Source organism: Vigna unguiculata, chromosome 8, assembly GCF_037176805.1.
Source record: "Vigna unguiculata cultivar grain cowpea cultivar isolate G323 ecotype 2 chromosome 8, ASM3717680v1, whole genome shotgun sequence".
Lineage (NCBI taxonomy): Eukaryota > Viridiplantae > Streptophyta > Magnoliopsida > Fabales > Fabaceae > Vigna > Vigna unguiculata.
The window spans coordinates 23,114,313-23,128,376 of NC_140799.1; the positions used below are offsets into that span (position 1 = coordinate 23,114,313).

Genomic DNA, 14,064 nt, shown 5'->3' on the forward strand with positions numbered 1-14,064 from the left:
CATTCCAATGGTAATGGCTTCAAGATAGTTCAAAAGAGCTTCATTCAATCTTCATCAAATCTTCAAGAAGCAAACTACCTTGGCTTCTCATGTCAATAATTACACCCTAACTAATGAGGCACCATTACAAAACTATCGTGGAATTACACCCTAAACATACCAGCATCATGTTTCATCCATTAATATAGAATCATACCTCATACCAACACCATTCCACTTTCATTACCAACCATCTCATTTGTTTTACATGCCAAGACCATACCAACACATCAATCCAATTCATAACCTCAAATATTTCATGCATATTCACATGCCTCACACTTTAAATAGAGCGAACCAATCAATCAAATGATTAATAACAATCATGTAAGGAAAATAGTGTGGCATGCATCAAATCTCGCTTAAGCCAAGAGCCATCGCTTAGGCGAGAGCAGTGCTCTCACTCAAGCGGTAGACTCTCGCTTAGGCGAGATCGCAACAGAGGGCCTGAGAGGTTTTGCGAATGCTCGCTTAGGCGAGGCCATCTCGCCGGAGCAAGATGGTCTTTCGCTTAAAATCCAATTCGCTTGCCTGAGCGAGTATTCGAGCAAAACTCTTGGGCGAGGTTTTGCTACTCTCGCCTATGGGAGATGAGTTCGCTTGGGTGAAAATAGCAATTCCCTCCCATTGTTCTACGCCTCCAAACCAAAACAGCCAAGCACTCCCATACAGATCATTCATACACGAATACAATCACTTTCGATATTATTTTACGCACAAAATAGATGGAAACAAACCACATACTTCAAGCACAAAAAAGGTCTAGCTTCCCTTACCTGGAAATAGCTAGAAGAACACCTCGACCCCAAGCTAGTGAGTACGACGGACCTCAGAGCAGATTCACGAACTGGAAAAAAAATGGCAAGACAAGTTCAGAATGGGTTACTAAGGTGAAACCCTAGCTAGAATCATGACCATAGAGTCAGAAACATAGAAGTTGCGATTAGAGAATCAACTTACGTGAGTATGAGCTGAGTTTTGAGTTAGCTTAACCAAGATGGTACCAAACCCTAGCAGAGAGTTCTAAAAGGAAAAGAGAGCGTATGATAAGGGGTTGTTTTGCAAAATGATGGCTGAATGGGAGACCTTGACTACTTTAAGGGCCTTGGCACCCTATGGGCTAGCCTTTAGGCCCAATTGGTTTAAGACAACCCTAAAATATTGGGGCAGAAATAATTAGGCCTTACATTCTCCCCAACAACAAAAATTTTCAACCTCGAAAATAAAGACTCACCAGAAAACAGATGCGGATGTGACTTCCTCATATCCTCCTCTAACACCTAAGTAGAGTCACCTGTTCTTCGATCCTAGATGACTTTGACGAGACTGATTAGTTTTTCTCGACATTCCTCTACTCGGTTATCCTCTAAAGCCACTGGTGGTACTTCCACAGTGAGATTCTCTTGATCTGCATATCCTCGACTTCCAACACATGAGACAGATCAAACACGTATTTCCTCAACTATGACACGTGAAAAATCGGATGGAGATTTGCCAACTAGGGAGGCAATGCAATCTCATAAGCCACCAGACCAATCCTCCTCGAGATCTGATAAGGGCCAAAAACTTAGGAGAAAGCTTCCTTGAGCGGAAAGGCCTTCCCACACCAATGGTTCGGGTCACCCTCAAGAATACGTGATCTCCAACTGTGAATTCCAAGGGTCTCCTCCTACGGTCTGCATAAGCCTTCAGCCTACTCTGAGAGGCTTGTATTCTATCTCTCACCATTCTCACTTGCTCAGTGGTCTGTTCTAACAACTCTGGTCCGATAAGCACTGCTTCCCCATCTTGATACCAACATAGAGGAGTCCTACACTTTCTGCCATAAAGAGCCTCATATGGCGCCATGCCAATGCTCGCATGAAAATTGTTGTTGTAAGTGAACTCTATCAAAGGCAGTATTTCATCCTAAGCACCCAAATGATCCAACACACATGTTCTCAGCAAGTCTTCAAGTGACATGATTGTTCTTTCATACTGGCCATCGGTTTGAGGATGGCAGGCTAAACTCATGGTCAACTTACTTCTCAAAGCACTCTGCAATGTCTGCCAAAACCGGGAAGTGAACCGCGGATCTCCGTTTGAAACTATGCTTGAAGGTACTCCATGCAACCTCACAATCTCCTTAATGTATAGTTGGGTCAACTTGGCCATAGACATCCTCAAATTCATCGCCAAGAAATGAGCACTCTTGGTCAGTCGTACCACTATAACCTAGATGGTGTCATGCCCCCTAAAAGTTCATGGAAAATGGGTCACAAAATCCATAGAGATGCTATCTCATTTCCACACTGGTATTTCTAAGGGTTGTAGGATTCCACCGGGTCTCTAATGCTCCACCTTCGCCTTCTGACATGTCAGACAGGCTGATACAAACTGAGCTACATCTTTCTTCATTCCCTGCCACCAAAAGGTTTCCTTGAGGTCTTGATACATCTTAGTCATGCCGGGATGCAAACTAAGACGACTCTTGTGTCCTTTCTCAATGATTAACCTTTTCACCTCAACATCGTCAGGCACACACACTCTGCCCTGAAACCGCAGTATATCATCATTTCCCAAAGCAAAATCCTTCGCTTCATCTGATCCAAGTTGTTCTCTCACTCTGTTCAAACTGACATCTAACATTTGTCTCTCTCTGACTGAGTCCAAGAAATCACTAGATATAGTCAGAGTACTACACCTAATGAACTCGGATCCTAACTCCATCTGCAGCTTCATATCCCTTAACAGTTCCATCTCCTTGATCATTAGGTGTAGTATGCATTGCCTTCCTACTCAAGGCATCAGCCACTACATTCGCCTTCCTCAGATGATACAAAAGCTCAAAGTCATAATCCTTCAGGAATTCCATTCCACCTTCTTTGTCTCATGTTTAACTCCTTCTGATCAAATAAATACTTGAGACTCTTGTGGTCACTAAATACTCAAAACTGAGCACCGTAGAGATAATGTCTCCAAATCTTCAAGGCAAACACAATAGCCGCCAACTTCAGGTCATGAGTGGGGTAGTTTCTCTCATGCACCTTAAGTTGTCTTGAATCATAAGCCACAACCTTCTTCTCTTGCATTAACACACAACCCAAACCTAGATGAGAAGCATCACAATAAACCTCAAAAGGTTTACCAACGTCAGGGATCACAAGTATCGGGGCACTCAACAACCTTCACTTAAGCTCTTGGAAACTTTCCCCACATTTATCTGTCCAGGTGAAAGGTTGGTCCTTCCGGGTAAGCTGTGTCAAAGGTGCCACTATCTTGGAGAATCCTTCTATGAATCTCCTATAGTAGCCAGCTAAACCTACGAAACTCCTTATCTCTGTGGTCGACTTGGGACTCTCCCACTTAACCACTGCATCGACCTTCGCTGGATCCACCGATATCCCCTGAGCGGATATCACATGTCCCAAAAACTGTACTTCATCCATCCAGAACTCACACTTAGACAGTTTAGCATATAGTTGTTTTTCGCTCAGAATACCAAGCACTAGCCTCAGGTGCTCGATATGCTCATCTTGGGTTTTGGAATAGATAACGATGTCGTTTATGAAGACCACGACAAATTTATCCAAGATTGGCCTAAAGATCTTGTTCATGTAGTCCATGAACACCGTTAGAGCATTGGTCACACCAAAAGGCATAACCACGTACTTGTAGTGCCCATATCGGGACCTGAAGGCCATCTTCTGCACATCATCAGCCTTCACCAAATTCTGATGGTATCCCGATCATAAATCAATCTTCGAGAATACCGATGCTCCATGCAACTGGTCCATCAAATCATCTATCCTCGGGAGAGGATACTTGTTCTTGATGGTCATCTTATTCAACTACCTGTAGTCCACACACAAACGTGAACTCCCATCTTTCTTCTTTACTAATAGCACTGGTGCTCCCCAAGGCGAAGTACTGGGTCGTATGAACTGTTTTCCCAATAACTCCTCTATCTAACTCTTGAGTTCCACTAGCTCTGTCGGGGCCATACGATACGGAGCCATCGACACCGGACCAGTTCCAAGCACCAGGTCAATTGAGAATTTCACCTCTCTACTAGGAGACAACCTTGGTACTTCCTTCGGGAACACATTTTCAAACTTGTGCACCACCGATATAACAAACGTCGCTTATTCTTTCTCCACCTCTAGATGCGTGAAGATGATGAAGCATTGGGCACCATCTTGAATCTCCTTCATAATCCCCTATGAAGATAACAACTCAGGCTCCTCTGAGTTGGGGAATAATAACCTTTTCTCTCGGTAATCTAGAAGAATGTGATTGACAGAGAGTTAATCCATCCACAAGATCACCTCTAACTCCTGTAGAGGTAAGTAGATCAGATTTACTTTGTACATGTGTCCCTCTACCACCACTAGACACCTAGCACACAAGGACGATGTCCTAACCAAACCCGACGCTGGAGTAAATACTACCAGTTCACACTACAGCTCACACTACAGTTCACTGGCACATAGAAAACCATTAGTTAGACTTGATATGACATGAACTTAACTACAGACACTAAGAATGACACAGAGAAACCCAAGAAGACACCTAAGTCCACAGACTCTAAGGATTGACCGCTCTAATACCATAAATATAACACCCCATTTAAATAAATACCTTAATTAAATGACATGTCACACAGATAATATAGAGACAATATCCTAAAGTATAAACACTACTTCTTACAATATCCACGACACACTACGATGCCAAAACAAGACAAGATACAAAGTTCAACAATAATCAAATTGAGATTTAAAAGACGAGTCAATACATAGGTTGTAGCCCCAAGAAAAAGTCCAATTAAACGGAATCCAGCCCAAATAGGCTATGCAGCGGAGTCACCATTTCCCTATTGACCACGAGTATTTCTCACATCTGCTCACATCAATAAATTAATGATCATCGCAAAAGTAGAAAAGCACATATAGAACATACAAACAAGCAAAAGGTAAGCTAGAGTAGAAAAATGGTTTATCATACAGTTGCATACAATTTCATAGTTCAAGAGGCATATTCCAACCAATCATGTTATGACTTGCAAACAATACACTAAGACTCGAGACATGACTCATCCGGATACATATAATTAGTCGAATTCGGCGGATGCTTACACTTGTGGTGGACTTCCCTGCTCTACTGAGCTGCTCTACCGAGCTAATTATTACAATGTCACTTCCCCCACACACAAGGTTAGCCCTTAATGAGTTTCAAGCCTCCTGTTACTCTTACCACTAGAGTCAGTACGCTCTATGTGAGACTAAGTGACTCTTTAGAGTGTTAGTATACAACCTTACCTTGAATCCTTACTAAATTATATAGATGGGACACCACCATGAACTCCCACTAACAGGGGTCATGGAATTACGTCCCGACCAATTAAGGCACCACCATGAGGTCTCACATAGAGGCTCGTGGAATTACGCCCTAACCAATGAGGCACCACCACGAAACTATCGTGGAATTACGCCTTAAACACACCAACATCATGTTTCATCCATTAATATAGAATCATACCTCATACCAACACCATTCCACTTTCATTACCAACCATCTCATTTGTTTTACATGCTAAGACCATACCAACACATCAATCTAATTCATAACCTCAAATATTTCATGCATATTCACAAGCCTCATACTTTAAATAGAGGAAACCAATAAATCTAACGCTTAATAACAACCATGTAAGGAAAATAATATGGCGTGCAGCAGATCTCGCTCAAGCTAGAAGCCCTTGCTCAGGTGAGAGGAGCGTTCTCGCTCAAGCTGCAGACTCTCGCTTAGGCAAGATCGCGATAGAGGGCTTGGGAGGTTTTGCGAATGCTTGCTTAGGCGAGGCCATCTCGTCTAAGCGAGATGGTCTTTCGCTCAAAATCCAATTCGTTCGCTTGAGCGAGCACTCAAGCAAACTTTTGGGCGAGGTTCTGCTACACTCGCCTAGGCGAGATGAGTTTGCTTGGGCAAAAATAGCAGTTCCCTCCCACTGTTCTACGCCTACAAACCAGAAAATAGCCAAGCACTCCCATACAAATCATTCGTACACGAATATAATCGCTTTCCATATTATTTTACGCACGAAACAGATGGAAACAAACCACATACTTCAAACACGAAAAGGGTCTAGCTTCCCTTACCTGGAAGAAGAATACCCCGACCCCAAGCTAGTGAGTACGACGAACCTCAAAGCAAATTCACAAACTAGAAAAAAAATTGCAAGACAGGTTCAAAACAGGTTACTTAGGTGAAACCTTGGCTAGAATCATGACCGTAGAGTCAGAAACAAAGAAGGTACGGTTAGAGAATCAACTTACGTGAGTAGGAGCTGAGTTTTGAACTAGCTTGACCAAGATGGTACCAAACCCTAGCAGAGAGTTTTGAAAGGAAAAGAGAGCGTATGAGAAGGGGCTATTTTGCAAAGTGAGGGTTGAATGGGAGACCTTGGCTGCTTTAGGGGCCTTGGCACCCTATGGGCCAGTCTTTAGGCCCAACTGGTTTAAGACAACCCTAAAATATTGAGGCAGAAATAATTGGGCCTTACATTTTACCTTAACAATGACTCGTGCATACATATATAATTTTAATATAATATACATGTGTTTATATCTACATGTGTTCCTATTTAAAAATTTTAACATCAATCTCATGTTGTATATATTTTGTACGAAACCATATTACACAATATACCTATACTCTACTTTAACAATAACTCGTGCATATGTATTTCATTTTAATATAGCATACATGTTTTTATATCTACACGTGTTTCTATTTAAAAAATTTAACATCAATTTTATGTGTATTTATTTTACACAGAACCATATTACACAATGTACCGACATTTTACTTTAACAACGACCCCTGCATACATATGTCATTTTAATATAATATACATGTGTTTCTATATAAAAAATTTGAACATCAATTTAAACATACTTACATTTTAACAACAACCCATGCATACTTTAACATAAAAAAACAATATCAAAATAATATTATTTACTCTTAATGAATTCATTATAAAAATAATAGTGATTAATTATTTAATTTATATATAATAATAATAAAATATAATTATATAAATAAATAATTTATTCAAATATAACAAAAATTATATTAATTTTCTTAATTTAAATTAAGAAATAAAAAATAAAATGACTTGTGCACAAGCACGAGTCTCAAAATATAAAATATTGACTCTGACACATGGCACCCGATTGGGTGGGCACGTGGACATACTTTTCAAAAATTTAAAAACATTGAAAAAAATAAAACAAAAAAATTACAAAGTGACATGTGACCGCTTTTGTTCATTATCGTTGATTATCTAAACGACGTTCACAAAAAAAAGAACCAAATTAAACAAAATTGACAAAAATTGAGGTTTGATTGAACAAATAAAGTATTATGACTGAATTGATACAACTGAACAAATATAGGACCAAATGTATATTTTAACCTATGGCTAACCCTACGAGTTGGTAGGTTGAACAGACCAGACCACTCAGGCTAGTGATTGAAATTTTTGACCCAACCCGTATTGTGTTGTTGGGTTAACAAACTGACTCATCAAACGTGACTCGTTTTGCCACACATACTTAACTCCTTTCCTTTCCTTACTCTTTCTTCCTATACAACTCTATTATGCAACTCTACTCGTTTCCACTGTGTCAACTTCGTAGCTTCTAAGAAGCGGACCGTGCTGTTTTGCACGTCCGGAAATAGAGTCGTGTCTAGCCTAAATAAGTGCATCCGACTTTGAGGCCGTGTCCAAGCTTTATAGCATGCAAGTTGTATTGTACATCTCTATAAATGACATTATCACATTTATAGTGCACACGTGAAATACATGTAAATAATGTACACAAGGCACTAAGATGTCTTTAATATTAGATTCCCATCTAGGCAACATATATTGCTTAGGTACCCGAGATTCTTTGGTCTTGGAATGTGACACCTTTTCTTCCTTTCACTAAATTAATTGTTATCTTCTCACAAGAAGGTTAAACAACCATTTCATTCTGTTCAAATGAGTTGTAAACGAGAGAATAATCCTAATTTCATGAAAGTTCATATTGCAACAAAGGTAGGCCAACTTATCAATAGTTTTAACTTGTACAAGGTATATTGTATCAATAATTTCCAGTGATTCTGTGCAGCCATCCAAATATGTAGTCCATAGGAAAATACTTGATAAAACTGATGGAGTTTGGATACAAGGTTTGTGTACGAAAATAAATGAAATAATAGCAATCTAAAGACAAATATCTCCCATTTCAAATACAGGCCTCATAATAAAAATTACTGGACTACCAAGTATCACTGAGTTGGCTCGTTTTAATCAGCACGAGATTGGCCTGCCCGAGATGAGAGGATGATACCCACAATGAGGCCATAAAGAGCAAGAGCTTCAGCGAAAATCAAAATAAGAATCATACCAACAAACAGCTTCGGCTGCTGAGCATTAGCCCTGACAAAAAACAAATCATTTTAGTGTTCAAGTATTCGATCAGTTAACAATTAAACATATTACATAGATCTATAAAGCAAACTATAATTTTAGCTGGGAAATGCAAAAGCACACACATGCACACAAGGTAGAAAATCGACGTGGCACGGCATAAAACAACAAAAAATTGCGAATCGCACAAAAGGGAATAAATTAAGCATCAAATGGCCAAATAAGCATTAAACATCTGAAAATGGCGGCAGAAGCAGGGTTATTTACATGAACCATCCATTGTCAACAACTATATAAAGAGGAAGAAGAGTAACAGCAGCTGAAATGTTTCGATCAATATATCTTTTAGTTGGAAAAGAACATAAAATAGAGTGTCCATTGCAAATTAGATTCTAAATTAGACAATTATCTCCACAAGTAACAAATTAATATAATAACAACCACTTGAAAAGGAAAAAGTAGGTCTCCATTCACACAACATAAGGGATGGAAAGTCAATATAGCCATCTCCTCCATAATTAGATTGATAATATTTTATCCTTTTAACGTAAATAACATGTTAACTAGAAAGAGACACATCAAATATCTTTCAGCAACTCAATCCACTTAATCACACAAGCAACGTGAATAAAATATTTTATAAGTCCATAAGTTAATAAAGACAAGATAAACTAAAACATATTATGATATTACACCCGAACAACATATAATGAACAAACCAATATACCATATTTGGCAGCAGGAATTGAAATGAGCAGCAATTTCCACAAGCAAATACTTAGAAATAGTCCAATACGCCTATTTAGCCCGCATTAATAATTACTAATTTCCACGTCAGAAAAAAAAGCCTCATGTAAGCATGTATAGAAATGATTGTACAAAATCCATTAGAAAAAACAGAATATGTGCAATGCAGCTAACCTTAGGTGAGGAGGCTGCATTGTTTTCATAGAAGTAAAATAAATAGCACACTGATTCTAAAAAATGTCCCCCTCTTAAACTTTAGTGTAGTCCCTATTTTAATAAGTTAAACATCTAAATCACAAAAACATGGTTCATACTTCTTTACCTAACATTTTTCAGGATCAATAAGAAATGGCTTGACAACAAAAGCGAACTGAAGAATATAATAGCACAAATCAAGGACAAAATTGTAAACACAACACATTCCAATGCTCTGAATAATTTGAAAGGTTACTCACCAGTTATCATTAAGATAACAATGGCAAACAACAAGAAACATATATGACTTTTAAAACAGTGCTAAGCAATATACACTCTACAAAACAACAATCTAATCAATTTTGTTGCTTGCAGTCATGAAAGAAACTAAAAAGTTGTCAAAATGGGTTGGAACCCGCAAGCCAACCCGGCTCACCGCCGAGGGTTCGGGCTGGGTTGGGTTGAAATTTTTTTACAAATTTTAATACGGGTTAATTTTGACCCGGCTTACCTAGAACTTGGCTCACCCGGATTGAACCCGTGGTGAGTCGGATTGGCTCACCAACCCGCAAATAAAGGATCACACAAGTGTTTTTTATTAAGTTGGACTTTACATTTGGGTCATGTTAGGTTGTTTTTTTAGTCAACACATAAATAATTTGTATTTTTGTGATTTTGGTTTGTATTCGAATTGAGTTAAAGTTTATTTAAATTTTGATTAGAATTATAATTTAGTTTGGACTTAAAAAAATAAAAAAAAAATGTATTTTTTTTTATTTAAATGAACTCATGAGCCAACCCATGATGGGCTAGGTCAGGTTCGAATTTTTTTGGCTCGCTAATAAGTGAACCTGGTTGGGTTGACTTTCTAAGTGATCAACCCATGGTGGGTCGGACCGGGTTACCCGTTTTGACAGCTCTAAAAGAAACGGACGGACAAAACTAGATGAGATTGTATTGTTCTCCAATGAGAACTGGAAGTTTTCCTAGATAATCTAGGCTGGCTTTTCATGCAAATTTTTCTTACATGAATTAGTGAAGTAATTAGAGAACAACTTAAAAATAATGCTAAACATGTAAGTTCTATGCTATTTATTTTTAATTTCCCATAAGTATCCTTGATTCATCACATTATGGGAGACAAACCTTTTCCCCAAGACCCAATCCCACATCATGTTACATGCATAATTAATTATATTTTGCACACTATTTCTAAGGTCTTACTCTTTAAATTTGGGTTTAGGCATATTTCAACTACGAAAACTAACTCATGAACAAGGTATACACCAAATTTATATACACTATTTCGACCATATCAGTATTCAATATGAAAGTGAGATTTGTGTCCCACATATACGCGTTACTTACATGATATTAGAATCCATATGAGATTTCCAATAATTACTGCAGTTTCTATTCTACAAGTGTCCAAAGGCATGAGGATGAATTACCTAACACCAGCATCCCCAACAATTCCAATGGCCATCCCAGCAGAGAGGCCAGCAAGGCCACAGGCAAGGCCAGAGGACAAGTGGGCATAACCATCAAAGAGATAGTAAGACTTAGCCTTGGGGTTTATCCCGGTGCTAATGATAACCGCAATAATCAACCCATAAATACCCAACACTCCCGCCATAACCACCGGCACTATCGACTTCATCACAAGCTCCGGCCTCATCACACCCATCGACGCCACTCCCACCCCACTCTTCGCAGTTCCGTACGCTGCTCCCATACCTTTCAATAATCAAAAGGCAACAAATTAAATCATCATCATTATCATTAAATTGAACAAACCAAGGAGAGAGAGAGACGAACAGGAGAAAACGAGAGCCGCGGCAGCGCCGAGGAAGCCGAAGAAAGGAGCGGTTTCGTCGCCACTGAAACCTGCCATGGTTTGATTTGATTCCCCTGCTACGGTGATGAAACTTTCTCTCCTTGTTCTTTGTGGAAGTAGAAGGATGATGAAATTGATTGGGTTTGTGGAGATCAGATCAAAGTGTAATGTGCAAATGAATTTTGAAGAAGAAATTATTATTTGGATTGGTACAGGTGGAGACAGATTGCGGTGTGAGAGCGATGGGTCATGTTCGGATTTTACTCTAACGCCCTTTTTCACTTCCGAGGGCTTTTGTTTTATTTATTGTAATAATGGGCTCACCCTCGATATAATGCAGTTGCCAGGGTGGGCTTCGCCCTTCTCTCTTATTTGGGCTAAATTATGCAAAGATAATGATAGGGGCTTCTTTCTACACATCAAAGAAAAGAATTCTACTGCACCTCCAAAAATATTTTAATTTCTTATAATATTTTTATGAACCTTTTGATTATTCAGCAGTAAAAGTTAAAAAAAAATTTTCTTTGCCTCTGCTCTGAAATTACGGATTCTTTAATATTTTGAAATCCGGTGAACAATGCCAAACAGATTTGAAATTGTGAACCAGTATTTAAAGTCCGGTTAAGTGATTTAATGAAATTCAAAATCCGTTTTTTTTTATATCGACATTCGAAACCTGATTAAACTTTTAACGAAATTCTAAATTAGTTTTTATTTAACCGATATTCGTAGTTGGTGATTTTGAATTTTCTTATTTTTTTTATTTCATTTGTTTATAAGATTTAATTTCAATTATTTTATAATTTATGTATTAATTATTTAATTTTAGATTATTTATATTTTATATAAGTACATTAAATTTTATTAATTTAATTTTTGTAGTTATTTTTATTGACAATGGAAGTCCGGTTTAGTAAACTATTTTTTTATTTAAAGTTTATATTTATATACCAACATTTGGATTTTGCTAGTTTAATTTTTTTAATTTATTTTGCATTCAAGATTTATTTTCGATTAGATTAATATTATTAAGTTGTTTTGTTGTAATATATTTTATTAATATTTATTATTTTTTTAGTTCTGAACTTGAGTTTTTTTTTTTTTTTTAATTTTTATATTTTTATTCATTTTATTACTTTATTGTTTTATAAATTTTGTTATTTGCAATTTTTTGTATTAATTATTTTCTACACTTTTTTTAAAGTTTTACTTATTTAATGAATGAGTTTTTTATTTGTTTATTTTTAAGTTTTATATATTTGAAATAAATACAAAGCATTTCAAAATTAAAAAAGAAAATAAAAAAAATAAGTAAAGCAAAATAAAAACCGGATTTTCATTTCCGGTTCGTATTAAAAATAATTTCAAAATTAAAAATTAAAGACTTCATGAAATATTTAATTTTTAAAAGTTTGAAAAAAAAAGATAAATTAAATAAATATATAATGAATCACAAAAAATATAAAAAACTTAAAATTTAAAAATTGAAAATTGAAAAGATTTATTATAAAATTATGGATATTGAAAGCCTTAATAAGATAAAACGGATATTCAAATCCATTTTCTGGAAAATCAAATGTCGAAATCTATTTAATTCATAAAAAAAATAGTTAAAACTTAAAAATAAACAAATAAAAACTCATTTATCAAATAAATAAAACTTTAAACAAAGTGTAGAAAATAATTAATAAAAAAATTGCAAATAAAAAAATTATAAAACAATAAAGTAATAAAATGAATAAAAAACAATAAATTAAAAAAATAATAATAAAAATAAATCAATACAAACTCTAGTTCAGAACTAAAAAAATTATAAATATTAATAAAATATATTATAACAAAACAACAACTTAATAATATTAATCAAATTAAAATTAAATTTTATATGTAAAATAAATTAAAAAAATTAAACTAATGAAATTTGAATGCCAGTATATAAATATAAACTTTAAATAGAAAAACAGTTTACTAAACCGACTTCCATTATCGATATATAATTTTATTTAATGTAGTTATATATAATATAAACAATCTAAAATTAAATAATTAATATATGAATATAAAGAAGTTGAAATTAAAATTTATAAATAAATCAAATAAATAAATAAAAACATTAAAAGCTAACAAATAATAAATAAGTAAAAATAATTTGAAAATAATTAAATAAAATTAATCTAGATATTATAAAGAAAAATATTTTAAATAAAAATTTATCATTATTAATTAAAAATTAATAAAGTAAAAATAACTACAAAAATTAAATTAATAAATTTTATTTAATGTACTTATATAAAATATAAATAATTTAGAATTAAATAATTAATACATAAATTATAAAATAATTGAAGTTAAATCTTATAAACAAATCAAATAAAAAAATAAGAAAATTAAAATTACCAAATGTACTATGAATGCCGCTTTAAAAAAAACTAATTTAAAATTTCGTTAAAGGCTTAACCGAAATTCATGTCGGTAGACAATTTCATAATCGGGCTTTGAATGCTAGTATACAAAGAAAATAGATTTCGAATTTCGTTAAATCACTTAACCGGACTTCAAATGCCGGTTCACAATTTCAAATCCGTTTGACACTATTTACCGAGTTTCGAAAGCCGGTTAAGGATTTTACCGGATTTCGAAAGCCAGTTAAGGATTTTACCAAGCTTCAAAATATGAAAGAACTCATGATTTCATAACAGAGGCAGAGAGAATCTTTTTTTAACTTTTACCACTTAATAGTCAAAGGATTCAAAGGGGTACTATAGAAAATTTAAATTCTTTT

At 35.5% G+C, this 14,064-nt stretch overlaps 1 protein-coding gene across 1 annotated transcript; it reads right to left on the reverse strand.

Moving 5' to 3' along the window:
- Positions 1-8,212: 8,212 nt before the first annotated feature.
- Positions 8,213-11,561, reverse strand: LOC114195284 (V-type proton ATPase 16 kDa proteolipid subunit-like). The gene is made up of 3 exons (XM_028085703.2): positions 11,264-11,561; positions 10,897-11,182; positions 8,213-8,512 (listed from the first exon to the last, which is right to left on the reverse strand). Exons 1-3 carry the CDS (start codon positions 11,337-11,339, stop codon positions 8,380-8,382), a joined length of 495 nt encoding a protein of 164 aa, XP_027941504.1. The 5' UTR covers positions 11,340-11,561; the 3' UTR covers positions 8,213-8,379.
- Positions 11,562-14,064: the final 2,503 nt, after the last annotated feature.

Bases quoted from the DNA above. Each gene is read 5' to 3' on its own strand.
- LOC114195284 (XM_028085703.2), bottom strand. From the start codon at position 11,339: ATGGCAGGTTTCAGTGGCGACGAAACCGCTCCTTTCTTCGGCTTCCTC. The intron at 11,183-11,263 runs GTTCGTCTCTCT...GATTATTGAAAG, and splicing joins CGCGGCTCTCGTTTTCTCCT to GTATGGGAGCAGCGTACGGA. The intron at 8,513-10,896 runs GTAATTCATCCT...GTTTTTTGTCAG, and splicing joins GTTGGGGATGCTGGTGTTAG to GGCTAATGCTCAGCAGCCGA.